At 40.0% G+C, this 26025-nt stretch overlaps 1 protein-coding gene across 3 annotated transcripts in view; it reads right to left on the bottom strand.

The window, feature by feature from the left end:
• The window catches only part of PPP1R21 (protein phosphatase 1 regulatory subunit 21), a 33446-nt gene extending 8708 nt beyond the window's left edge, over window positions 1-24738 (bottom strand). Inside the window, exons 1-18 of one of the 3 annotated variants that reach the window (XM_040611663.1) lie at window positions 24593-24738; window positions 21496-21564; window positions 20933-21079; window positions 19009-19110; window positions 18143-18307; window positions 17985-18043; window positions 15511-15605; window positions 13068-13120; window positions 10912-11061; window positions 7765-7866; window positions 7596-7684; window positions 6722-6858; window positions 5628-5720; window positions 4318-4445; window positions 3802-3954; window positions 2939-3031; window positions 1533-1766; window positions 259-294 (exon numbers count right to left, since the gene is read on the bottom strand). In XM_040611663.1, the coding sequence (XP_040467597.1) occupies window positions 259-294; window positions 1533-1766; window positions 2939-3031; window positions 3802-3954; window positions 4318-4445; window positions 5628-5720; window positions 6722-6858; window positions 7596-7684; window positions 7765-7866; window positions 10912-11061; window positions 13068-13120; window positions 15511-15605; window positions 17985-18043; window positions 18143-18307; window positions 19009-19110; window positions 20933-21079; window positions 21496-21564; window positions 24593-24652 (1965 nt within the window). In that variant the 5' untranslated portion in view covers window positions 24653-24738. Of the gene's footprint in view, window positions 1-258; window positions 295-1532; window positions 1767-2938; window positions 3032-3801; window positions 3955-4317; window positions 4446-5627; window positions 5721-6721; window positions 6859-7595; window positions 7685-7764; window positions 7867-10911; window positions 11062-13067; window positions 13121-15510; window positions 15606-17984; window positions 18044-18142; window positions 18308-19008; window positions 19111-20932; window positions 21080-21444; window positions 21565-22251; window positions 22983-24592 lie in introns of those variants that run through there. The other 2 variants (XM_040611661.1, XM_040611662.1) reach the window with 2 other exon arrangements.
• Window positions 24739-26025: the final 1287 nt, after the last annotated feature.

Raw genomic sequence — 26025 nt, 5'->3', positions numbered from 1 at the left:
GCTTTCCTCAAATTACAGAGGACAGGCCTGGACCACAGCTCACACTGCTCCAAACTGCTTAACGGTTCGCTAAACAGCAAAAGAAAATTAAGAAATATATGGATTTCAGAAACTTGAACATATAGTATACAGACTACACAGGTGACTCATGCCATTATATGACAATACTCTTGGTAATTAAACCTCTGGCATAAGTTTAACAGAATCAGAATTGAAGTATTTACCAGATGTACTTTGATAATGTTTAAAACAGATTACCTTTTCATTATCGGTAGTTATAGTCAACATTCCAATCTAGAACAAGGAAGAAAATACACTTAAATGAGAACTGCAAAAATAGATACCAAAGCTGCAAGTCATTTCACCTACAGTCATAGAAGGACTTTACATCAAAAAAATCTTGCAACGATTACAACTAAAACTAAGTTTACATTTAATTGTACCTGTAACAAACAAGGGTAATAATATATAGCTGAATGCCTTTAACAGAATTAAAGCTGACACCCACTCTCCAAACTTATCCTTTGACTTACAATGTACACAGGGAAAAAGTAATAAAAGCAACAAGATGTAAGCTACCGTGTATGATTATGCAACTGCTTGATCACTTGAAGTTAATTCAGAGGTACATCAGTACACTGAAACACAAATTTTTATGTCTGAAAGCGAGGAAAGCTAGCTTGGATTTCTTGAGTACCCTCTGGATTCTTTTCTTTCCACTCCGACTAGTAAATTAGATTGACAGCTCAGCGTGAAGCACTGACAGAGCTCTAGCAGAAGGGTGTATGCCACTAACTAGTTTCATGGAAGAATATCTTTATAGAGAATCAGAGGGCTTTTTCTGATCTCAAAAGGACTAGAGACGTAAATTTGTGAGAAATATATACATTACTCTGTATTCTCTTCTGTATAAATGTATACAATATGTTGGTCTGTGAGTTACATTAAGCACGGTAGCTAGAAAGCCATTCTCCTGAAACAATTCTTCCAAAATCAATTGTTGAACCCCAGTTGTATGCAGCTATGAAGATCATGTAGAAATCAGTGCTCTAGAGAACTCTGAAAGCTTGAATAGCTTCAAGTTAAAAAATTCAGCTATAGTAAAGTGACCTGTAATAAGTCTTATAACCCATTTAAAAATACTTATTACCTACTTCCATTTGCTGTAACATACCTAGAGATGAAAAAAAGTATCAGAAACTCAGAGCTGACCCGAGATATATACCTGCAAGAGCTCCTAACTACAAATGCAGAAAAATCTAGAAGTTAAGCACCTATCACTTCCCCCCTCAGTCATACAAGTACAGAACTACAAAAATACCTCCATGATACTGAAGACAGTGAAATCTCAAGATCCAAGAAGTTCCAAACTCTGCAGAAAGTATTAGCGAGCAGCTTGCAAATACAAGGAGCCCAAGTATCAATGCATTTTAACACAGTCAAAAAGCTTTCCTTATTCGTGTTCCACTGATCAAACAGTACTACTACTAAAGAAAGTGGATTTTCTCTGTTGAAGGAAAAAGGTCGCTTACCAGACTAGTACTCTTAATAGGTTCCTTCAGACTCTTTTCTGTGGCTTCCTTCTTTTGTTCAGCTACATTTGGCAAAACAGAATGCTCTTGTATAGTTTCAGTTAAATGTCCGCTGAGAGAGTTCTTCAGTTTTTGGTTTTCTTTCTCTAGCTTTATTTTAGCTAGCTGGGCCTCCAGCATCCAGTGTTCTTTTTCTTGCTCAAGTTTTGCAATTTTCTCCAAACTCTGCTGGACCTTTAGGAGGGAAAGTTTACAGTCCAGGTTATTGAACCCAAGGGAAAAGCACCACACAGAGGAAAAGTATTGTGTTAAACTATTACATAAGGGAGCTAACGAATAACGCATTTGGTAAACTACTGATTCGAGCTGTACACATAACTGTGGTTACGTGTCAAAAATGACCACGTTGTTTAATTAGTCTGAAGCATGCATCACAAACTTACAGCTCATAGAACTGGCAACATCACATTAGGCGGAAAAAAACCATGACGATACAGGGAAGAACTTTATGAAAACTTGAAAAATGTGTGCCTGGCACTAGCGTTGTCTTGTTCTGTGCTAGAAAGACTATCGCTTTCCTCCCAGCTGCCCCCCCTGACACAGACAGAAGAACCCACTTCTCCAGCTAAGAAATCAGCTATGGAATAGCACACATCATATCACTCCACACATTCCTGTTGAAATGAATCTCTTCTCTACTAATACCCTTTGAATATTGGCCACTACAAAAAAAAAAAAAAAAAGCAGCGAACTGAAGTGTTTTTCTTCTGCAAAAGTTCAGTGACAGTTCAAGCACAGGCTGAGCATTCAGGCTAATAAAGAAGTTTTAGTATTCATCAGTGAGTCTCACTAATAGGAGATGGATAAACTGCGTAAGCCCTTTAAATACTATTTAACCTTCCTCTGCCTCACCTTCTAGAAAAAAAATGTATGTACACTACAAAAATGATAAAATGTGATCTACTAACTGAACAGAAAAATCATGGTTCTTAACCAGTGCTAATAAATGCTGCACAGTCCAAAAAAGCACTCAAAACACTACATTACATTAGAAAGAAATACTTCAGTATGCCTTATTCTTGTCTTTATTTTGCATTTATTTAAATTATTAAAGATTGCCTGACTTCTTGAATTTATAAATTAAGACATCGATGGCCTAATCCTGTCTCTTACAACTACATGTACCTTCTGCAGGTACAGGAGAACAAGTATTGGATAACCCAGCCTGACAAGAATAAGTTTCACTTTCAAAACTCTACAGGAATCTACAGTCTAATTTTACGTTTCGGTATATGCATGTATATGTACAAACAACGACACATGTAAATATGTGGAGACTATTTAATACTACTTTACCTTTACAAAATACACTATTGTATATGTCAGTAAAATTTATACCAGAATACCTGTTGTGCAAGACCTTCTCTGCTTTCTGTGGAACTGAGAAGAACCCTGCGATTGGCTAAAGCCTCTTCATAAGGCACTGAATCTGCACAAGGCTGCGGAAGGATAAAAGAAACCTCAAAACACGTCGCACGGTAGATCAGAATACGTATTCAATGTTTATTTTCTTATTGCCCTCCTTACTTCAGTGAAGGGAAGAAAAACATCTTTCAAGTGTTTACCAGCCAGTAGAAACAAAATGGCTTGAGCTCACAAAAAATACCACCCCAAAATGCACACCTGATTAAAAAGTCCTCTGAAATATCCAGGTGTTAATTAATGATCAAACTCATCTTCGGGTCCACTTTACAGACATTACAGTACAGTGATTTAGTAAGAACTGTTAAGCACACCATCATTTGTTACCAGAGACAACAGGGAGACCTGGCAGCGTTCAATCCTTTAGTTTAGCACATTTTCTCCAGCGTACCTCCTTTATTTTTTTTTCCCCTGTTGCTTCCCACTGTCTTCCAGTGAATGCAAGTATAAAAACATGATGTCATTCACTCCATATTCCCAGCAAATACGGGAGGAAATCTAAAACAAGTAGCTACCCTCTTCTCCTCGGAGCTTTGGCACAGAAATGATTAGTGGTAATGGGTAACGGCAGAACTTGCACCTACCCTCAAGCTATGTAAGCGACTATGCCCTCTAAATTTTTCAATAGCATTATTGCTCTAAGGGTTTCATTTCCCCAGCCAAGATTCTCATTCAGAGAATCTCATCCATTCCAAATACTGAAAATGCTTAGTTTGTATTCTCTTTGGCATAACCAGCTATCAACAGAACTGTGCTTTCCCTGTGCAAGCATGCTAGCTGAACAAACCTTCTTCAGAGACTTCATGTAAGCAACCGCCTTTTTTTTGTACTGCAGCATACACTCTGCTGACAGAGGGCTGATGAACTCTGTTCCTCCTTTGGGGCCATAGCTCAACGAAGTAGTGAAGTGATCCAAGTTGTTGCTAAAGAACGAGGCAATCTAGACACATCAAAAGTCACTTTTTAAATTAAGTTGACCAGAAAGATTCATCACAGCAATTAACTATTTCAAGAGAATGACAAGCATTTAGTGAAACTGGACTGCACAACAAGAATTTCAAAAAAGCTACAGGCTCTTCCACATAACTTAGACTTTACTAATGTAAAGCATCCCCTTCACAGTACCTACTGTTACCACCCTCTCAGTAGTGTTTAACATGTAGCCTGAAAATACCTTAGAACAAACCTGGTACTCACATTATTAAGGAGATGCACATGAAGATTTTCCAAACCATTCAACTAAGGTGTTTTTGAAAAACCTGCACAAGTTAGGACATTATACTGAAACAAAAATATCCATTACCTTGCCCACTGCATTTGTTAAAGCCACAAGAGAGGATAAAATACAGTCATTTGTAGTTATGAGTTTCTGTGTGGCCGTTGGAACATCTTGTTCTAAAGTAGCTTTCTGACTGTAGTCCTTGGAAATATCTAGAAAAAGAAAACACACCTATGTCAAATAACAATTTTTGTCTATTTCAGCAACCACTTTAAAGTTCAGCTTATGACCTCAGGCTTCAAATGCTTCTCCCCTCTAAGCTGTGTAAAGCTTTAGTCCAGATATTCTTAGTTCCTCAGTACACTGCCTTATGACAACTGTTTGTGATCATTAGGAACCAACATTATGCCTGTCACACAAGGCAGAATAAAGGTGTAGAAGTGTATTCTGTATCCCAAAAAGTGTAGCTATACAGGGGATCCAAGCTGACATTATACTAGCACTTCCTTTCACAAGTACATTTTCTATTTCCATAGGTTCACATCAGGACGTTCAAAAGTAGAATTTTCAGTCATGTTCAGTATCCGAGCGTTAAGCTTACATGACTTACAAGGGAAAAGTATTTTTAATTCTGTCAGAGCAAATCTAAAAGACTAGCAGAAGTTTAGAATGCTGCTTCCTATATTCTAAAATTCTTTCAGGCAAAATTAACAGTCTTCGGGGGTGGTGGGGGATGGTGGTAGTGGAACCACAAAAAACCCACATGCACCAAAAAAAACCCCACACAAAACTTTTTGCAGGTCATTCTAGGATATACAGAAATACCAGTGTATTAAAATACACCAAGTTTTAACCAAACATCACTTCACTGAAAACGTAACATGTCCATGTTCCTCTGATAAAAGGAAGGTAAAGGAGGAAGTTTCAGAAAGAACACAGACTTCTTCCTAAGCTTCGGTTATATATTAACGTTAAAAGTAGTAATCAACCTAAAAAACCTAAGGAAAAATGCCACTTTGAAGACAGGTACTAGGTCAACAGTAGAGTAAGCAGGGGAGAATACGTACATTTCATGGTGTTTCACTCTGTACGCTATTACCACTAAGGCAATGAAATTCAGAAAGTGAAGTGATGCTGCTTGGGGAGATCTAGAGTGCCACAATGAAATATTCCAGCAACTAAGAAGAACAAAGCTAACAGAACAAAGCGAGAAACACACATGCGTGCCCAAAAGTAGCAGCTAGTAGGTTTAGTTTCTTTTCTTAGTTTGTAAAGGCAAAGCAAACCAGATTATCATGTTATTACACATTCAATGTGGTTACAGAGAGAGTACGTGTGCTATGTTAAACAGAAAGAAGCAGAACTGAAACATAACAATATTCCTGCACTCTCACCTTTTAAAAGGTCATGAAATCCATGAAGACTTGCAGCAATGTTTGTAAACACTGAGTTGTAATTTGTCCTAAGAAGTCCTTCTGGTTTTGTACCTAAGAGTACCACAAAGAAAGGAAAAACAAACACCACTAAGATTTGACCATGAATGAAAAGAGCTGGCTTTGAAAATAATCCAATTTCCACCTACTAGAAACATATGCATGGAGTATGAGAATCATAATAGATTCATTTACTTACATTTCCCCTTAAATATCAAATGTATATAATACCAAGTTTTGACAGAGTACGCAGGTAAAAGACTTCCAAGTTTTGTAAATTTAATTCAGATTTTACAAGTATCAACTGTTGTAGTCTCAAAACCCAATTACGCGTGCAGAAGGAGTTACATACTTACTGCTCTAGGAGGGACCATCTGGGCCCTTCTAAAGAGTGAAGGCTGAAGTAACTGGAAGCTATACAGTAACAGTTTCCTCCTCTTATTTACAGTATGCATTTGGAGATAGTTTCCACACACATACACACAAAGGTTTTACCTGATTTTTGTTTAGTCATTACCATTAAGAATTGCAGTTTAATAATCTTAAAAACCGGAGGAGCTAGAAGTGATAATTAGTAATGAAATGTAGTCTGTTAACAATTTCATGATTAAGAGATGACAAAGACATACTGCCAATCATACCATAAAAACCTACAGTCACTTCTCCTCTTCAATTATCTATGACTATCTAAAGTGTGGTACACGTCAATGCCTGATCATTCCAGACCCACCCCATGCCCATGCCCATCCCGAAGGAGCAGTCTGCAGCACTAACCAAATACTCTCCAGCACACTCAGTCTCCCAGCCTGGATAAAAGAGGGTTCAGTACGCCAGAGCATATTGCAGAACTCACTTGCCCCATAGTTAGACTGTACCTAAAGAGTAGCATTAATCTTATTTTCCTCTATCACAGAAGTAGCATTTTATGTGTGTATGGTTAAAACCCCCCCACAGCGACAACAAAAAAAAAAGAAAAAAAAAAATCCCAGCGCTGGTCCAAAAGTAAAACTAGTACCTTCCACTCGCAATTTAACTGAGCCAAAACTGGCACTTACTTGGTAATGCAAGAAGACTAACATATGTATGTAGCTTCTCAAAGACTGCAGTCAACCTTTTCATGTCTCTGTGTAGCTCCATATTTCTAGCTCTTAAAGCAGCTGTGCAAAGAGAAGACTCACACTCTTCTTCCAAACTAGGAATATATGAATTATTTTTTTTAAGAAAGTGAGCAATTATCTTAAACAAATTCCTGAGTTCTGGGGTAGATAACTAGTGTTCTCTGCATCCTCAGTCCAAAGCAACAGTAGACTAGGAATTTAGTCTAGAAAGGTTAACATATCAGAGTAACTTAGCAATGCATAAAAATTACTGTGAGTATGTACTATCCCCACTCTTAGGGGCTTCAGTCACAAGCCAGGAATGGTTTACACTCACAGCAAGGAAATGATTGCATCAGTTTAAAGACTTTTGTCTCCTAAGGAGCAGAACAGGTAAAAAGAAGGCATAAAACAAGCTTTTATTTCTGCCTTAATCCAAAACCTCTTTTTAAACAGTCCTTTACACTAATAATTCATCTCCCTTCAAGCCATTCAGGAACAAAGATTTTTGCAGCAGAAAGGATACGCATTTGGCCAACTTTTACTACAGTGCTATATTTACTGCGTGGTAAATAATCTTCAGACAGGCTCAAGAAATTAACAGTTTCAGTATATCAAATTAGTATCAATGCTTTTGAATAACATCAAGAAACACTAAAAATCTGTGCAGCTTTCGTTAGTCCCATCTGGAGGGGGGCTGTTAAAAGTCAGAGGTTCTGCCTTTTAAGCCACAGTGCTTTCAGGGCTGACAATATTTGAGTTGCAGATGTTGACAATGCTGCATGCCTGACACTTAGTGCCCCTTTAATTTGATCTATCAGATCTAAAGTACCTTTTTAACTGATACGGAAGAATCTTTCTTAAAAAGCATAAGTAGGAAGCTAAATGTTCTGAGAAGGCCTTCAATTTCACAGCCGTTTCCTGGAAGGAAAAAACACCACAAGTATTTTTGCTCTGTAAAAATCTTTTTCAGTACTAAAAATAAGAATAAGAAATCTTACCAGGACTGTCACAGTATCTTCTGTAATACTCTCGAACAAGTGAAGCATTCCTTCCTCCAGAGGGCGAACATAGGAAGCATTTTCATGAAGATACTGTGAGAACTGAGTACAGCGAGATTTTAAAATGGTGCTTGCAGAAGGCTCTTGCAAACTGTTTCAAGTTAACAATTGAACAGTCCACTTTAGCAAAGCACCTATGATCTTAAATGACCCCCAGGACGTCAATAATAAGATCTAACGGTCAAGTGATGTACAGCAACCTCTTCTACAGGACACACAAACACACACCTTGAAGGAAAGTGAGAAACAGTGAAGACTACGACAAAGTCCTGGCAAAACCCCACCCTGGGCTTTGCCACAGCACCCTATCTCATTTTAACTGCCATGCACAGCACACAAAATCCTTGCTTTTACGATTAAGCATTCTTGCATTTGTTGCTCAACTCCACCAAATTGACGCTAGATCCATGCACCATTAAGACACCAGAATAATCTATCCTACCTTCCTCCCAGCTATTGCTTGCCTCTCACCCCTTGACCTGCGCATCAGCACAAACATTTGCACAGCTATGCTGTGCAAAGTACTGAAGCATTAAACAGAGTTTAAACTGGACAAGAGATACATTTTAACCTTTATCTGTATGCAGCACAGTTTTCAACATGGGTCTAAGCATGCTTACCCCAATGCAAAGGATGGAGCAGTAACTAATCAAAGGGAGAATTCTTACTCCCAAGAACTACAAGAGATTTGGGTGATTATGAAGCTTTTGCCTCACAGAGCTGCCTGACTTTGTAAGTATATTCTATGGCTAATTTTACCTTCAAAAAAGCATACCTGAGAAGAAAGGTGTTTACTTTTACACAAACAAAACATAAAAGTACTGTAGGCTTTTAATTCTGATACCACAGTATTACGAAAAAGCTTTTTTCAGATTGACATAGGTAGTCAAAAGTGATCATGTTTTTTATTTTACCCCACAGAAAGATACCTTCACCTTTGATTACTTATACCACAAGAGTAGCTAAAGATCCCAGGCACACAGGATATGAGAAGTTTTAATTATTTCATGTATTATTACAGTGCGGCAACACAGTGTTAACAAGAAAAGAGATTTGCCAAGCTCTCATTCATGCATGCACAAATCCAGATGGAATTAGGGAAAATTCCTAAATCTAAGGAGGAAGAAATAACACATGCAGAATGCTCCTGGCTTGTGTTGCAAGAAAGAGGACTGGAGTTATCTGGCACAATGCTGAAGACCCAGCAGAACCCAGCAATCCAATACTTAAAGAGAAAAGGAATACTTGAACCTGGAAGGGAATTGTCCACATCTACTTTGAGTGTTTGGTGGGGAAAATAGCTCAAAAGCGCCAGACAAGACCTGGAGTTGGGGAAAAATAAATCAGTGCAAGTGTGCTAAGCCTGACACTTGTCTCATTTTCTCTACGACATTAAAGGGAGATTTCTGAACTACTCAGTGGAGGAGCTGAGATCACACTGAGAACACCTGCCAAGCAAATAGATAAATTAATCAAAAATACAGGAGCAACAGCAGCTTCAGTGAGTGATAAAAGATGCTTCACCGCTGGAAAGTCATGGCAAAAGCCCTGAGAGGTAATTGCACAGAGGAATTAGGTCATGAATACACAATGGGGCAGACTACAAGAGACATAATTATGAAAACAAACAAAGCCTGAACTACTGATTCAGAGTCAATTATCAGAAAAGGAGAATCAAATTACAGTTCTGATTAAGGTGCATGTTTCAGCTGTGTGAAAGCACTTCTCCACTGAAAAGCAACAAAGAAGTGTTAACTAGGACATTAAGAAAAAAAATGCATGAGAAGTGATACCAAAGAAACCTGCTTTTATCCCCTTAAACTGCAGTAGCCTCTCTAGAATCCAATCACCACGCTAGGCCACATAAAAAGGAGACACAGTTCCTGCCCCAAAGAATTTGGATGACAAAGCTACACAGTTTTCACCAGAAGGATACGCCGTTTTGAGTATGTTTGGTGGCAGAAGCAAGAAAATGTTCTCAAACTAAGATCTATGCTGAATCTCTGTAAAAGTGTATTCTTGATTCAAATAGTTGAAACAACTGAGAAGGTAAATAGAGGGGGATTTTTCTCATCGATAAACACCTTCACAAGCATATTTGTTGCCTGCAAAGAGATTAAAGGAGGTCTTCCCAAGCACCAGAGAGTTTTGTGATAGTTAACATTGCCACTACCTGCGCTGCAGCCATTTGATCGATGCAAACCACGTCCACCTCAGTAGCTTAAGTCTGAGCCCTACAAACTTCTAAATTGAAATTAGTCTGAATCAGAAGATACTGTCATCCAGCAACTTAAATGCACATAGGTCCGCTTGCATTATGAAGTCAACAACTCTGATGTTAAAGCAGTTTTATTCCCAAGCATACATATATGCATCCCCACACAAATCCTTGTGCACAATGGTTTTTTCCACGCTTCATGGCATAGAAAGCCAAAAGATGCAGCTTAACAGCTCCAAACAGTGCTCTCAGAAAAGCCTTCCCCATGGAGTTGCAAAGGAAGAGACAGCTCAGGTTTCTCATAATAATTTCAACATGCTTTGCAGACTTGAAGCTTCAGATGACTTACAGGAAAGGTCTTCACACAAATAGCCCCAAATCAGATTACAAAGTTTGTTTTTGACAACGGAACGGAGCCTAAGTTCTCTCCTTCATAAGCCTACCTTACATTCAGTTTATTTCATATTAAACACAGGACCTTCTGTCTCAACATCTCCCATGCCTCAGTACATTAACTAAGACAAGCATCTGTTTAGCAGTGCAATATTTGTGTCTCATTTTAAAAGTCAGACAGCCAAACTTTTAACAAATGCACTTTATCACTTATAAAGCAGAGCCCTAATTTTACTGTCATATTGCTCTGTAGCAGAGGCACAGCGGAAAAGGATTCTCTGCAGCTACACCTTTGCCTGCATTCAGAGAATTCACCCTATAGAAAGGGCTTCTCATGCAGGAGAGGCTGCCTCTCAGGAACATGCTCACAGCACTCCAGTAAAGGTGGCAGAAGGCAGCAAAGAAGGACTAAGATTATTCACTCATGAAAGTCTACCTAACTGAACATACTCACTATTGAAATCTTTAAGCTTTACCTTCTGATTGAGCGGTGATATACTGTCTGTTGCAGAATCAATGGGAAAGATCTGTACCTTCTGCTCAGTGTATGTATGGAAGTTCAAAAGAGCTGTTACAAGTTCTTGAACAAAAGCCAGTGCCTGGCCAGCAAGGTCTCGCAACTTCAGCTGTAAAGAAGTTATAAAATTACTACATTTGACAAGTACCTATTTAAATATGAAAAAAATTCTATAGTTGGACACAAAAAATTGCTATCAATTATTTCTTTCTTGTCACTAGGTCATCCTAAAATACATAGCAGCAGTTTTCTTTAACTTTTAAAGTTTATTCATATACTACAATACCACACAGAAGGGCATGTTTTTCTATGACGACAAAGTAAGTTTTTATTTCATTCAACAGGTGGTGCTTTGCCTCTGCTGCATTTCTCAAACAACAGGCCACAAGAACACTTAGAGGTTAGTACAATCACAGAAACCATCTTTGAAATCAAAATTTCTGAAGACCAATAGACTAATCACTGACAACAGCTCAGTTCTTTCAGTGTGGAGGTAGTGAGAAAATCGTAACACCTGGTTGTAAGGAAATGTAACTTTAATTAGCAAAAACCAATGCAGTTTTCTCCCAGAATAAAAGGTGTCAGCTTCTCTAACCAGTAACACTCAATTCTTGTTCTCCCACCTGGACAGAACTGAGCTGCTGCTCATGAATAAGGCTGTTCTGTGGCTTTAGTGTAGTAGAAAGGTATCCAAGAAACAAATCCAAAATGGAACATTCTGAAAAAGCAAAGGCAACAGAGAAGAAAAGTACACTGCTGTGATTTATGGAGGAGGGAATAAGGTTAAAGTGACATTTCAAGCCAAGAATGATTTCTCCTTCAGAGATGTATTCCTAATGCTTCAATGAAGTGTTAAATCAAAGTGAATCTTGACTGTGGATCAGGGATAGTGGCATGTAATTAATGCAGTCATTACACTCAGTCTGTGTATGTTAATTAGCTATGCAAGGAAGGAAAACAGACAATATTACTGTTTTGCTGTCCTTCCCACTGCAGCCTGTGCTAATACACTAGCATTTTGCCTCCACTGACACAGCCAGTCATAAAAATCTGTCCTGGAACATTTTCAAGACTGCAGATCTCAAAACATGAGGCTGGCTGACAGTAGTGCTGCTAGCAGGAAATAATAAAGGGATAAACTCTCTGTGCAGTTATTCCGATTTTTCTTAGGACCCAGCACAGGTTGATTTAGGTCTGCTTCCATCACAAAACTGGACAGCGGGTCACCTGTTCTCATAGCCAGATGCATTAGGAACAAGGTCTCTTTATAGGCACTTCTGAAAAAAGCAGAAAACAGTTACCTGAATTTTTTCTACAGTGGCATCTGAATGCACTAACTTGAAGGTTCAAGAAAAAAAACCAACACTAAGGGCTGTGGAGCCCATCCTCTGTGGTAGTGAAGCAGGAAAATTTTGACTGTATCAAGGTACCCAATCTACTACTGTTAAAAGACTTAATAGATTTAGCTATTCACTGGAAATTAATGCTCATTTTTGAATATAGAGTAAACCACATTCCCAAGGAAACTGATGAAGTTACACTAATGAACCGAAAAGGTTAGGGTTTTTTTAATAATATTTAAATTAATAAGGGTGATTTGGCAAGAAGTATCCCATAAAATGTAAATGAACCATGCAGAGTTCTCAAAGATACAGGATTTGTTCCTTAAGAGGATTACGACTAATGGCAAGTAATATTAAATATTAAAATTTAAAAAACCTGCTAAATATTAAAATTAAATAAATATTCTTTTGCTATGCCAGCCTACAGTAAGTTAGAATAGTTCATATAACTTTAATAAGAGACAAGTATTAAACCTTTTTGCCATTCCTTTTCAAAAGGCATGCCCGAGTTAATACCCCCAGTAACCATCAGCCAGCAGTCAATGGATTAGCTCTAGTGACACGAGGGGAGCGGATGACTCCTCGACATAAGAACAGCACAGACTACCTTTTGAAAAGCGCAGAGGCTCTGTGGACAGAAATTCCCTCGGAATATCATGACAGTAAGTAAGACAGGCTATCTTCTGCCACTTTAGGTCACTAAAATGACTTTTTATTCAGTATCTGTGTAGAAAGTTGCATCTTTACACAGGAAGTCACAAAATGTGCTTACCTGGTATCTTCTGTTATGTAATGGTACATTCAGAGCATTGTATCGATTAGATCCTAGGAGACAAAAATTGAGTTATATGCACTTATTGAATTGTGGGGGTTTTAAGAGAGACTTATTGGTAAATAGTGATTTTTTTTTAATATAAAATTACATTGCAGTAGTATTACAGTTCACGTAAGTAATATTAACTAAAACTATACAAACAACTGGCTTCAATAAAGTAGACCTAAACATCCTCACTTAAGAACTGTTACTGTGACTAGTTAGAGAAAAAGTACTTCCATACCTGTCTCACACTGCAAGTCAGATTTAACCATCTGCACACCTTGTATTTGATTGGTAAGAGCAGAACCCTCTTGCCCAAAAGAACAGTATCCATCACTAACAAGAGTGAAAAATCTTTTAAAAAAAATAAATAATGGAAAGAATTCAAGATGATTTTCAAATTTCAATTGCCTTCCAGGGACTGTCAAACAAGATGAATGTACTTTTTAAAATGGTTTGCACTTCAAAAAAAATGCTCCTGTATACACTTGATTTGTTGATAATTTAGAATAGGAAGTACTTTCCACATATTTCAGCGTTCTGTTCCAGTTACAGAGCAACTAGAATGCTTACTCAATTACAAGCAGGCACAATGTTTAAAGAGGTAGAGGGATATTTGTACCTAGAAAGCTTAGAGTCTTACGGATTTAAAAGGGATCACATTCATCCTCAATTAAATGGACTAACAACCACTGTAGTTTAAAATCTACACACAAAGGAAACTTAGTTTCTCATTCCTTTTGTATCATTCACACTTAGCAATTAACAAATGGGAAAAGGTAGTTGTAATCAGAACAAAATACTCTGTCCAAAATTACTGAACCCTACTTGTAAGTAAATGCTTCAGAAAACTTTTTTGTTATCTTTCTACTCTCAAAATCATGCTTAACAGTCAACAAGGCATTCGATTGTTACTGAAACTGAAGCCAGTTGCTAGTTACCCTTAAAACCACTACAGAGCCTACAGCAAGGCAGTTGGAATTCACAGCAGACAAACATTTCCTGACTTTCATTATTCTATCACTAAAGATCCGTCCACTATTTTTTCAGTCTTTTCTACACAAGCAAAAACATAATGCTATAGCAGCTGAGTGAGCAGAAAAATTATTTTCCAAGTTCTCGCTACAATGGTAACCACCTGTAACAAAAGAAAAAAAATCAGCTAAAGAAGTCAGAGAAGTAATAGGCAGCAGACATCAGGCAAAGTGATCTCTGTGAGAGGACAGAAGTTAAAAGGGTACCAATACCCAAGTATAACATGCTGTATGAGAGTCAACATTTCCTAGAGAAGATGATCTGGTGTTTCTAAGCCAAGACTCACTGGATTGCCAGCCCAGTGAACTGGAAGGCTCACCCCTGCAGCACCCGCCAGATCAGCTTTTAGAGAACCTCAGGCTATTCAAAACATTGTCATCAAATTTTAAACTAAATGAAAAATGCACAAACTACCAATAAAACCTACCACAAATACAACAGCCTGTTTTCACTTCTCTGCTCCTTCTTCACTACTTTCAGCTTTCTCACTATTCCAGGTCCTCCTAGTATCACTGCAGAACAGTGCAGACTGCTGCCTGCAGTACAGCCTCGCATTCAAGCTATTTACAGAAGCACCCAGTACACACATACTGGCACGTACCAACCGATTCTTGTACCAACAAAATGCGAAGGCTGAGCACTCCTAAATTCACAGTAACCTCCACGCTTCAGTTTATCTAGTAGCAGTCGGAAAGGAAGCAGAAAAAAAAAAAAGGTTGCTTCAAGTAAAAGTCCCCAAATTCAAAGGCTGGCTTTTTTTCCCTGAAAAGATGAATGAGTCCAAAACAAACCATGGAGAAGAAATAGTCTGGAGTGTTCTCTAATCAGATATGAGACATGCTGACAGACTTCCCACTAAGTATGGATCATTATTAATGCAATGCCTCATCAAATCAACATCTCTGCAGCCACTAGTTTATCCCCATCTTAACTTACTGTAACTCTTGAATATACCTTGCCAAAAATAATATGCTTTGAGAGGAGTAAATAAAGAAATCTTTGTGGAGAAATCACTAAATTGACTGTGTTCCTTCACCTTTTATGATATTCTGACAACACTAAGCAAGACAAGTGGCAAATTACTCAAAAGCCTTCAAAAGATTTATTTATATCTGTAATTTTTTATTTATATCTATATATAAAGTTTTTATTTATATCTATAATGATAATTAAAAGTATCAAGTTTTTAAGATAACTAAACAAGATTATGACAAGTATTATGAATACTTACTACAATTACCTCCAAGCATCTGTTCAGATGTCCAATATTTCTTACAGCTAATACATTTTAATTGCTAAGGAGTACTTCCTCCAGATGGATACCCAAAATTAAACAAGATACCAAGACGAAGGCAATACGTACTTGTGTCATTAAAGGGTACTTTTTCATTGATTATGCACAGAGATTCTTCCAGTCTACTGCCCAAAGCTGCTTGAAGATTCTTTAACTGTTGCTGGCTAAGTAACAAAAAGACAAACGAAAAACCACACACATATTGTAAACCTTTAAAATTTAATCTGTATCACCAACACCACAGCTCACCATAAGCACCCCCTGAATGTACAGGTAATTGTCTTCTAGAAGTCAGATAGAAGACGGCAGGAATAATTTTTCCTCCTTTATGTCATATCCAATATATGACATTGTATTTTAATCCCTAACAAGTGCAGTGGAAGAAGCAACAAGTTGTCGTAAATCCCAAGTTCCATTCTTGAGAAGCTCAACTTCAGAGTTAATCTTTACATTATTTTCCAATTCTGCAACTACTGTATAAGCTACATGAAGGTATTCTTTTCTACTGGAACTTGAATGGGAATGCAAAAGGGCCTTTAAATTAGTCACTATATATCCGATGCAGTATTCTAATACGCAAGTAGTCACTTGTCGATAATTCAGTTAACTGTCACACCGCTACTAGAAATACCTTACGAGCTTTTCAAAGCCCCACATTGAAATACTGCTACGATACAGCCCATTCCCACAAGACTTGGCAATAATATTCCTGATGCATTTTCAAGTGGTTTTTCTTTAGATCTGCTTCACTTGGATTTGATTGTGAATATAGGTGTGGAACTAAGTTACTAAAATTACTCATATCATTAGCATACATTCTAATGATGAATAGTAATATATTCCAATATTATATACATATATCAACAAAGATTACTGCATATTGATTCAGACTAAATTCCACACCTTACCCAACTCAGGCCCCCAAATTCTTCACTGTTTTGCTTCCCATTTGACATCTAGAACTCCTGCACATATAGTGGAGGGTGGGGGGAAGCATCAAAGCGACAGTTTTTTCCTTTTTAAAAAAACCATTTGATATATGGAAAGTTAGAGACTAACAAGGAAAAAGAATCCAAAATAGACAAGCAAGGTATGAAGAAACTGGCCAATGAGCAGCTCATGCACATTAACAAACTTATTTCTTGAAGAGCAGCTCCAAAACCACATAGAAACTGTACAGCACAAACCGCAGTAGCATTGGGCATGACAGAAAAACTCAAACTGCGGGAGTGTGGATATTTCCTTTTTGTACTACAAAGGAACAGCAAACAAGCAGTTTGGTATGTTTTGGTTTACATTCTGCCCTTTAATTTTCAAGGCATGCAGGCTGTCAAGTCTCATATGCCCTGGCTTTCCCAAATAAAGCGTGGGTGTCAGAGGCAAACAGATCCTTCCCCTTGAAAGAGCGGGGAAAACAGAAGAGCAGTACTCAGACATCTTCTGTCACGTGTTCATTAGGTACTGATTTCACTGTTTATTTTTTGAAAATAAAAAAAAAAAAAGTGCCACGCTTTGTTTTTAAAAACCCTCCCTTCTTAAATGGTAGGGACAATTTCTTACAATGACATTAATTATCCAGTCATCACAGAACAGGACAGACTAGCTCTAATCTGCTACTATTCAGTTCAGACTACACTGTTTTCCAAACACCAGAAAAAAGGCAAAAAGTGGCAAAACAGCTTCCATCTTCCTTTGCAAGTCATTTTCTGAAACCCTGACCTGTATTAGAGGAGTTACTGGAATTCAAGTACCTTTGCATTTAACAAAATAATTAAAATATATGCTTCAAGGTTATCATTTGAAAGAAGGAACTCTTCATCTATCATTCACTATGTATTTTATCCATTACATTAAAGATCTATACTGCACATGTATCTTTTAAAAATGCACCTTGACAATGAACTTCAGAGAATTGCACCCTAATTTGACTTGGCCCGCAGTCCTCAACTTCTTTGCATTTTCTACAATTTGTCTTCAAGACAATGAAGACATTCCAAAACTAACACCACAATGTTTCCAACAACCTCCATGTATTTTAGGTGAGCGTGTTATACCTGAAGCAAAAGCAACTGTTCAAGAAGCTTTTGGGGTGGAGGGGGATTTTTGAAAGTCTCCAATCACTTGTCTCAGCATACCTTACCCAAGCTTCGTTTTGAGAAGCAGTTTGTAAAAACTCATGAATCTTTTGTTTCTTTACTTTTTAAGCATTTCATTACAAATAAATTCTTCAAGCTTTCAACAGCTTCACAGCTACTTAAAATAGCTTGGCAACAAAACTGCTCTTACTGAAAGTTGAACCTGTGGAACCTATTGTCTAGTTACGTACCCAGTAGAAGGAAAAGGGGTCTGACCTACACAGTCTTGATGATAATCAGCTGTTGCCCAGTGTTTTGGGTTTTATCAAAGCCTTTGGTGGCTTAGGGGTTTTTTGTTGTGGTTTTTTTTTTTCTTCAAGATATTATTCTCTAGAAACAATAAAGTTAATCTTTCACAGCAGTTATTTCTTTAAATCATTTTTTTATTTATTAAATAAAAACACTTACCATTCTTCGGTTCGAAGCCTACAGTCCTTAGCTTCTCTTTCTAGTGTCTGAGACTTGATCTTTATGCAAGAAGATAATCTCACAATGTAAGTGCTGACACAGCAAGACATTTCATTTCAAAACTTTTCAAACTTGCAAGTAAAGGAAAAACTCCTTACTTCTAATTTGGCTTTATCATTCTGCAGCTTTTCTATGGTATCTGTGTATTTCCTTGTTAAACTGTCCACCACAGCTTGGTGCTGGGCAGCATCAGTTTCCAAAACGTCAAGTCTACTTCTCAGCTCTGCTTCTAAACGTTTGTGCTGCTCATCTGCTTCAAAGAACTAAAAGAAAAGCAGAACACATATAAAAAATTAATTTTAGTATGGAATCTAGTCCCATGAGTTAGATCACTTACATTAGCCAGCCCAGGTTAACAACAAGTACTAGTCCTCAGACAAACTGAAATTTTACAATGATATTTACAGAGAAAAGATTCGGGAACAAAGTACTTTATGTTTATTGGTTTTGTAGTACCAAGTATTCCTTAAATACGTTGCCAGTTACAGCAGACACATGAAAAATTAAACTTGAGTCATAAGGTTTTTCTTCAGTTTTCTAAGCCAAAGTGAAATGCATTCCATTTCGGTAAAGTAATTCCTGACTTAATTATGGCAACTTGCAGAAAATATTTTAAGCTTTAAGGCAATTCTGAAACAGTGAAGTAAAAAGAAGTTTCCACCCAGTATCAACTACATGGTTGTTTTCAGTACAGTAGCAAAGTGTCACCAAAAGTTAAAAATCTAAATGACAAAACATGTATTACGTGAGTTATTCCACATACTGTCTTAAGAATCCAAAGTCAAAATACTTTATCATTTGCCCAGCGAACACCTTTATACACAAGCTATCTGATCTCATCTACTGTTCTGCATACAACTAAGCATGTAAACCCACTAGTTTTCAGATGGCATTTTATTTTTTCTCTCTTTGTTCATGTGACCAGTTTTCTGAACTAAAAAGAAAAGCTAAAAGTTTCACTCACGAGTATATGTAGTCGTTCATTCTCCTCTATCTTCTTCTGAAGATCTTCATTGAAGACACTTTTCTGCTCTTGACTCAACTGAGACGAGGATTCTGCACTTTTCTAAAAGAAAGAAAATGCATTTGTTACCTCCAAGTCCCTGGGTGTATCCCAAAGCCCATCCCCAAGTATATGAAAATACTTCCCATCACCAGTTCCCAACAGAGGCACAAGAGTATCTCCTTGCTTACATTGATTAATACATCGAAACACATGCATATTGCACACAGCACAGGCCTACTTTTAGCACATTTTCCTTCACACTGTTGTTACTGCACAGTGGTAGAATGTAACTCAGTAAAGGACTCAGAAGAGCCTCTACTCAGACACCACACACGAAATCGCTCCTGTGGGCAGATGCCCACCTGACATTAGAATCTTGCATGATTTCATGCAGTCAGTAACGTAGAACCCTATGCACTCAGGCTTCTTTGGTTTGGTAGCTGCGTGTAAGGCACATCTACCCCCAGCGAGTGTCCACAAAAGTAATCCCATCACCAAACAAACAGGAGACTGTTCATGCTTAACACCAAACGGCAAACGCTTGGGACGGCTAGCATAGCTAAGCCACCTCTGCACTTGAGGGCAGCCTATGAACTACAACACCTGAGATACTGGCATATGTTCTCCTTCTAGAAGAACTGCAGCCTGACACAGATCAAGTATGAATATCTTTATTTAAATTGGTTTAGATACCATTTATATGGCCTCCCAATGGCAAGTCTCTGAATTAAGAGACATAGAATTTAGTAGGTACATTGTATTGAACATATCTCCACTCAATGATGCTCTATAGGTAAAACTAAAAGGGAACATATTTAAAAGGTAGCACAAACACTTCTTAAAAAAAAACCCAAAAAACAGAACTGTGCATTCTGACAGCTGGACAGGAAACACAGTCAGTGACAATGGTTTGCAAAGCTACTCAAGCCAAGCTGAGGTCCTTCAAAATTTGGAAACATCTACCAAAGCAGTAAGTTACATAATGCAAAATAAAAGAAGGGTCAAACTGCATTTTGAAGAACAATCTACTACAGTGTATGAATAATCTACGTCAGAGGCACTACTGCTTGTCAAGGAGCTGGATAGCAAAAAATTGCACAAGAGTTTAGAGAGAAAGTAAGATGATCCTACTACTCATCAGTAGAATGATTTCTTTAGTGTCAGTCTTTACAGATACAGCATTTTGGGAACAAACTGAAAACAAAAGACGACAGTAAGTGGGGTTTCCTCTTAAGAGGAAGGTAGTAAAAGGATGTTTGAGAGCCATTCAAGTCCAGCACATCACCCCTGGAATTCTGATGTTACCTACAGAAGATATGGCTGATCTTAAGACAGAACATGGTATAGCCAGGTTTAATCAGCAAGCATTTTGGCAGAGAAAGATCATGGTACTGGAATTACGTTGTAATTTTGAAATAACATACAGAATATCAGCTAAAAATCTAGATTTCAAAGCATTTGACAAGATTCATGTAAGAGCTGACTAGAAAAAGCTACTATCATAGGCTGAAGAGTGAACCATTGACATCAAAATTACAAAGCAAGGAGGTGAGGATAGAAAATGAAGGGTGATCAGTTTTCTTCGTAGCAGTAGATTAAACACAAAGCTCCAAGATCTTTCCCAGCTGTTTGAATACTTAAATATCTGAAAAGGGAGATAGCAATTCAGTATCAGGTAGCTGATACACTAGAAAGAGTACAGAACTACTTAGCATATATTATATGTATCAATACCTGTTTTGTGGGTATTTTCACTAACATCAGTTAATAACACAGGTTCTGACAAAAACATTTAGCTCAACCCTTGACAAAAAGTAACTACTGATAAAAATCAGAGTAAGACATTGACAGGTGAGGCGCTTTTTTTGCCTTTAGCACATACCTTGTTTTTCTTGCCCCTAGCTTCACTTAATGCAAGTTCATCTTGAAGTAACTCCACCCGCTTGGCAAGCTGCTGATTTCGGAAGGTCAGGCTGTCCATTTCTTGTTGCAGTTTTCTCAGTGACTGATCCTTCATCTTCAGTTGCTCCTGAATGGCCAAAAAGTTTAATACTTTCACACTGCTTTTAATAAGAAGTATCGCATTAAAAAAAACCACATTAAAAAATTGTTTTCTTCACTATATGAATACTGAAAAGACAAAAAGTATTGTTTTTAAACTAAAAAACAAATTTCAATTCCTTGAGCTGCCCACAGGTCACACTCAAGTACATATTTCATTCTTTAAGGTAATCATCAAGGAGCAACCTTCCACTTTTACAAAGTCAGCACCTCCAGAAAACAATGAAGACTAGTTGCAGAACAGAAATTATTTTACTAGATCAAGTTCCTTCTTTATTCTTTTAATCACTATACATTGAGTAAAAGTATTCCCCGTTTACCCTTCCCATTTACCTATTTTGTCACAGCTTAATACATCTGATGTGAGCAGTTTGTAGAGATTACCTTCAGAGAAGCAGAGTTTGCTTGCTCATCTACAACCCCTTTTTTCAGCACTTGGTTCTGGGCTCGAAGCTGAAAAATAAGAGATGCTGGTAACTATGCAAGACAAAGGAATAAATAAAAGCCATTCATTAGAATGTGCATACAGCATTATGTTCTCTCATGAGAGCACCAGTTGTGCATGCTTTTTAAAGTATCCTGTTCAGGTGGATTGTAGTGGTATCAGGCTGAAAATAGTATCCAATTCATATCCTGAATTGTCACAAAATAAGAAGTTACTTTACCATCTGAATATTTTGGTCAAATACAGCATAATTCTTAATAAATATCTTGGAAGATTAGTTACGTAGATACAGTTAACGTTTGAAGAACAAATATGGAAAAGTTGCAACTTCTTCCTTGACTAATCAAGTTCTTGCTCATATTCAGTGCTATTTCTGTCTCTCCCCTCTTTTCCCCAAAACTGCTCACAACTGGTTCTGGAACATAAGCAGGGCTCAAAATAAATCAAAATCTGTATCAAAATAAATCAAAAACTGTATCAATTCAAGAAGAGCTTAACTATAATCTAATGCAAAAATTGCCAGTAGCAGCAGATGATCCAGAGAAAACAGCTTGACATACACTTCAGGAAAATGCATAAAAAGCATAGAAGAAAAATCCCTCTAAGACTGACTTACGTAGTTCAGAAATCTAAGCTAAAATCACTGCAGTGCAAAGTGATACTCAAACCTATTTCCCAGTCACTTCATAGACCACCTCTACCCTGCAGCAATGAGGATACCAACAGTTCCATCTTCCCATTCCTTGATAATTGCTTGAATCCTGGTTTCTTCTACAGCAGTTTGTATTCATTTGACATGTTTTGAGTCCAGCTGTTGCAGATATAAATGAAAAGGGTTTCTATAGTGTTTGGGAATACCTTTGGCAGAAGCGTAAAAGGCAAGACTCAGTGTAAAACAGCAGTGGCTAACATCTTCCATCCAAGGACTGAATACATGTGAAAAGTCAAAAGTCAGTTGACATTGCTAAGCACAGGCTTTTGCCCTGGCAGTATTCCCACTGTGCTGCTCAGGTATTACAAAGGCAAGAGAAGGAACTCGTAAGAGCACCACAGAAAAACTTCCAAGCACAGGGTTTCCCTAGCAAGAAAAAGCAGTGCAGTAGTTTTCTACATCTTTCCTTCTGCCACAGGTACTAATGCAGGAACACATCAGGTGCAATGAATGAACTACCTCGACTGTGCTGCACTGAGATAACCAAGCTGAAGTGTGATCCACCAAAGGCTGTCACAAGTTGAAAGAGCCTTTTGACTAATACTTCTATCAGGGTTGTGCAAGAGAGCCAGAAGCTGCAACTCGAGGGGAAGAGAGGACTCAACACACACATCCTTCTTCATGACTGCTCTGTGAACAGAGAGGGAAAGCAATCCTTTGGCAAGTACTTCCCTTGGCACTCCTTGAGTCTATCAAACTCTTGTCTACCTCTCTCCTCAGCTTCCACAACACAACTAAGCGAACAGGCAAACGGCTTCCCAGGGCTACTCTCTGTTTTCACCTGCACACAATAAACAGCCAATTGAACAACTGATCACTTGCACAAAAAGTGTTATCTGCAAAGGGGATCCCACAATGCCCTGGAGTTGTTTCACAAGGGGGACAAGACCAAAAAATAGTTCCCAGAAAGAACCAATGAAACATCACAGGCTGAAAGTTGCAAGATGAAGTTCAAAAAAGTTTTTGGACACCATGATACCAAAAGAAAGAGGATGCAGCAGCTGGAACTTTTAGAAGCTATAGTCATAAGTCCACATTTCAAAGTTTCATCTGGGAATCAAGCAGCAAAGTCCCTCAACTACCTTATTCTGAGCCACTTTCAATCTCCAAGGTACAGCGAGCCACTGTAGAAAGCAACAAGAAATATGAACTCTTTGATCTACGAAGCCCCAAAGTGAATTTAGGTTTTTTTTTTAATAATTTCACAAAATAATTTTAAGAAACATCTGTGAACAGTTTAGATTCTGTATCGGGTTTTTTATAACATTTCCAAGGAGAATAGTATTTAAAGACACGTTCTTCTGTGATCTAGGGAGAGGTCTCAAATATAGTCAAGTGCCTTGTGCCAAGCACTCTGATGCTGGGCTACACAACAACAAAGTGCTGGCTTTCTTTCCCAAAGCTGTTGAATAACTGTGCGATTCAAGACCAACAGTCTCCTTTTCAGTGAGGAAACAAGAATGAAAAATTCTGTATTAAGCAATGCTCCACCATTTAAGAAATCATCTGGAGCACCTTGGAAAGGAAAGGCATTCCCCAGTAGGAGCCAGAAGTCTTTGCAAATACTCTGTTAAGCACCAGAAACGGGATGCAGTCACCTAAGGCAGCTGCAGAAGAACAGGAACAGACATGAGGTAAGTGTGGAATCAAGCGTCCTTGCTTCCAAGACACTGCAGCCCATAACACTGCCGAACTCTCACCCACCGGTCACAGCAAACTCATGAGTCTGTGGGTAAGATACAAGACTAAGACCTCAACGACTGTTCACACCCAGAAAGCTCACTGAGCCTCATGCCCGAAGTGGAGGAGCAAGGGGAAGGGCTGCTGGGCTCACTTCCCTGGTGTAGCCGAACCCGTTACTTGCCCTACTGGATGCTTTGCAGACAAGGCCACTTTGCCGCTCACACCGGCTGGCCCAGCCAGCGCTGGCAACGCCGTGGTCCTCCGGCACCTGCAGCCTGGCACCTGCCCTGCCTGCCCAAGCCTGCCTCCACCTCACCCTCAAGAAACGGGGCAGCCTCTGGGCGCCAAACGCTTCACCCTGCCACACAAACCAGCGCCTCAGCCCCGACCAGCCCCCGGCTCCGGCCGGAGCGCAGCGCTGAGGGCAGCCGGGCTGGGCGGGGGCGCCCGGGGCCCCAGGGCGGCAGCGGGGCAGGCCCACCGACAGCAGGGGCAGCCCGGCGGGTCGGCCAGGGAAGGCCTCGTGCCCTCAGAGCGGCGGCCGTTAGGCGCGTAACGGCCGGCAGCCCGCGCGCAGGCAGCAGCTAGCGGGGGGCGGCACCGGCCAGGCGGCATCGGGGCCGGGCTGCGGCGCCTGATACCTTGGAGTACTCCTGAGCCAGCTTCTGGTACTTCCCCTGCAGCTCCGCCGCGGCCGCCATCTCCCCGCCACCGGCTGGGCTGGGCTCGGCTTGCCTCGGCACTCCCGGGGAGGGAGGACGCACTTCCGGGTTCAGGAGGCGACAGCGCGGTTGCGTCACCACGCACGCCGCAGGGGGGCGGGGCCTACAGCCGCCGCGCCACCATCTTGACGCAACTTCCAAGATGGCGGCACGGAGGAAGGCGGGGCCAAAAGGGGTCACGTCCCAGCAGCGAGGCGCGCGCCACCGCCCTCCTCTGTTGCCATAGCAACAGCCGCCGCGGCCTGCGCGGCCTCGACACTACGGGGCCCCACCCCGGCCAAAAAGGACTGCGGGGGCAGCCCCCTCCCCCCCCCCTCCTCCCGGGGGCGCGCGGTGGGCGGTGGGGATATGTCGGGGGATCGCGATCGCAGGCGGTGCCTCGGCGCCGTCCCTGAGTGCCGGGGCCGGTCCCTCAGCCCCCGCGGCCGCCGCAGGGCTGACGCTAGGGGGAGCGCCGGGCCTGGGCCTGCGGCGGCGGCGGGCGAGCACCCCGGGGCGCAGCCGCCCGGCCGGCCCCGTTGGCCGGGGGGACCCCGCGCCTCAGGCGCGGGTGGGCTGCTGCAGTGCGGGGCGTCCCCGGGATGCGCTGGGGCAAATACATTTGTTGCAGATTCTGAGGTGAAAAAGTGCAACCAAAGGCGGTTAAGTAATTTCTGGTGGTTCACAGCGAGTGGCAGGGCTGGGCTGCGTTGGTGCTGGCACTTGGTTTTCCGCCACTACGGCCGTGCTCCACGTTTAGTGCCGCTGTATCCTAACGAAGGCGAACACGAGTAAATCCTGTCACTGCAGGCTGGCAGTTTGCTCTCCAGCCGCAGAAACACGAATTCCACAGTCGGGGGGGTCGTTTTGAGTAGCTGCACCCTGTGGTTCCCTGGGGAGGGGCGGCGGGGGCTTCCCTGCTGCCTCCTGCCTGAAGGGCCCTTTGTTTCAGAGCCGCCTTTCAGCTTCCCCCGTGTTCAGCCAGCCTCCTTTAGAGATCGCTTAGACTGTGCTGATTATCTCCTATTTTCTTCTTTATCCTCCGATTTTCCAAACATTAAAATGTGTCTATACCATCAGCACTCTTTAAGCAGAATCTGAAGACATCATAATAGGTGTATTTGCTCCTGCCAGATATCCAGCCAATGCAGGATTTTGTTGCTGAAAATGCCTGGGAACAGATGTGTAAGGAAAAGAATAATGAGGCAAAAATGTGATGATACTTCACCAGTATATGCTGAGCAGCTGGTGATTTGCAGGTTAAGGGCTTCCTGCTCTAGGATAGAGATGTAAGAGCAAATTATTATTTTTGTTCAGTTTCCATGGTATCATTTTTTTCCACTTGATTTCAGCATGGTGTCTTCATAGCCTTT

This window comes from Falco naumanni, chromosome 12 (assembly GCF_017639655.2).
Source record: "Falco naumanni isolate bFalNau1 chromosome 12, bFalNau1.pat, whole genome shotgun sequence".
Taxonomy (NCBI): Eukaryota; Metazoa; Chordata; class Aves; order Falconiformes; family Falconidae; genus Falco; species Falco naumanni.
The sequence above is the reverse complement of the archived record's forward strand: the minus strand, read 5'-3'. Positions and strand labels throughout refer to the sequence as shown.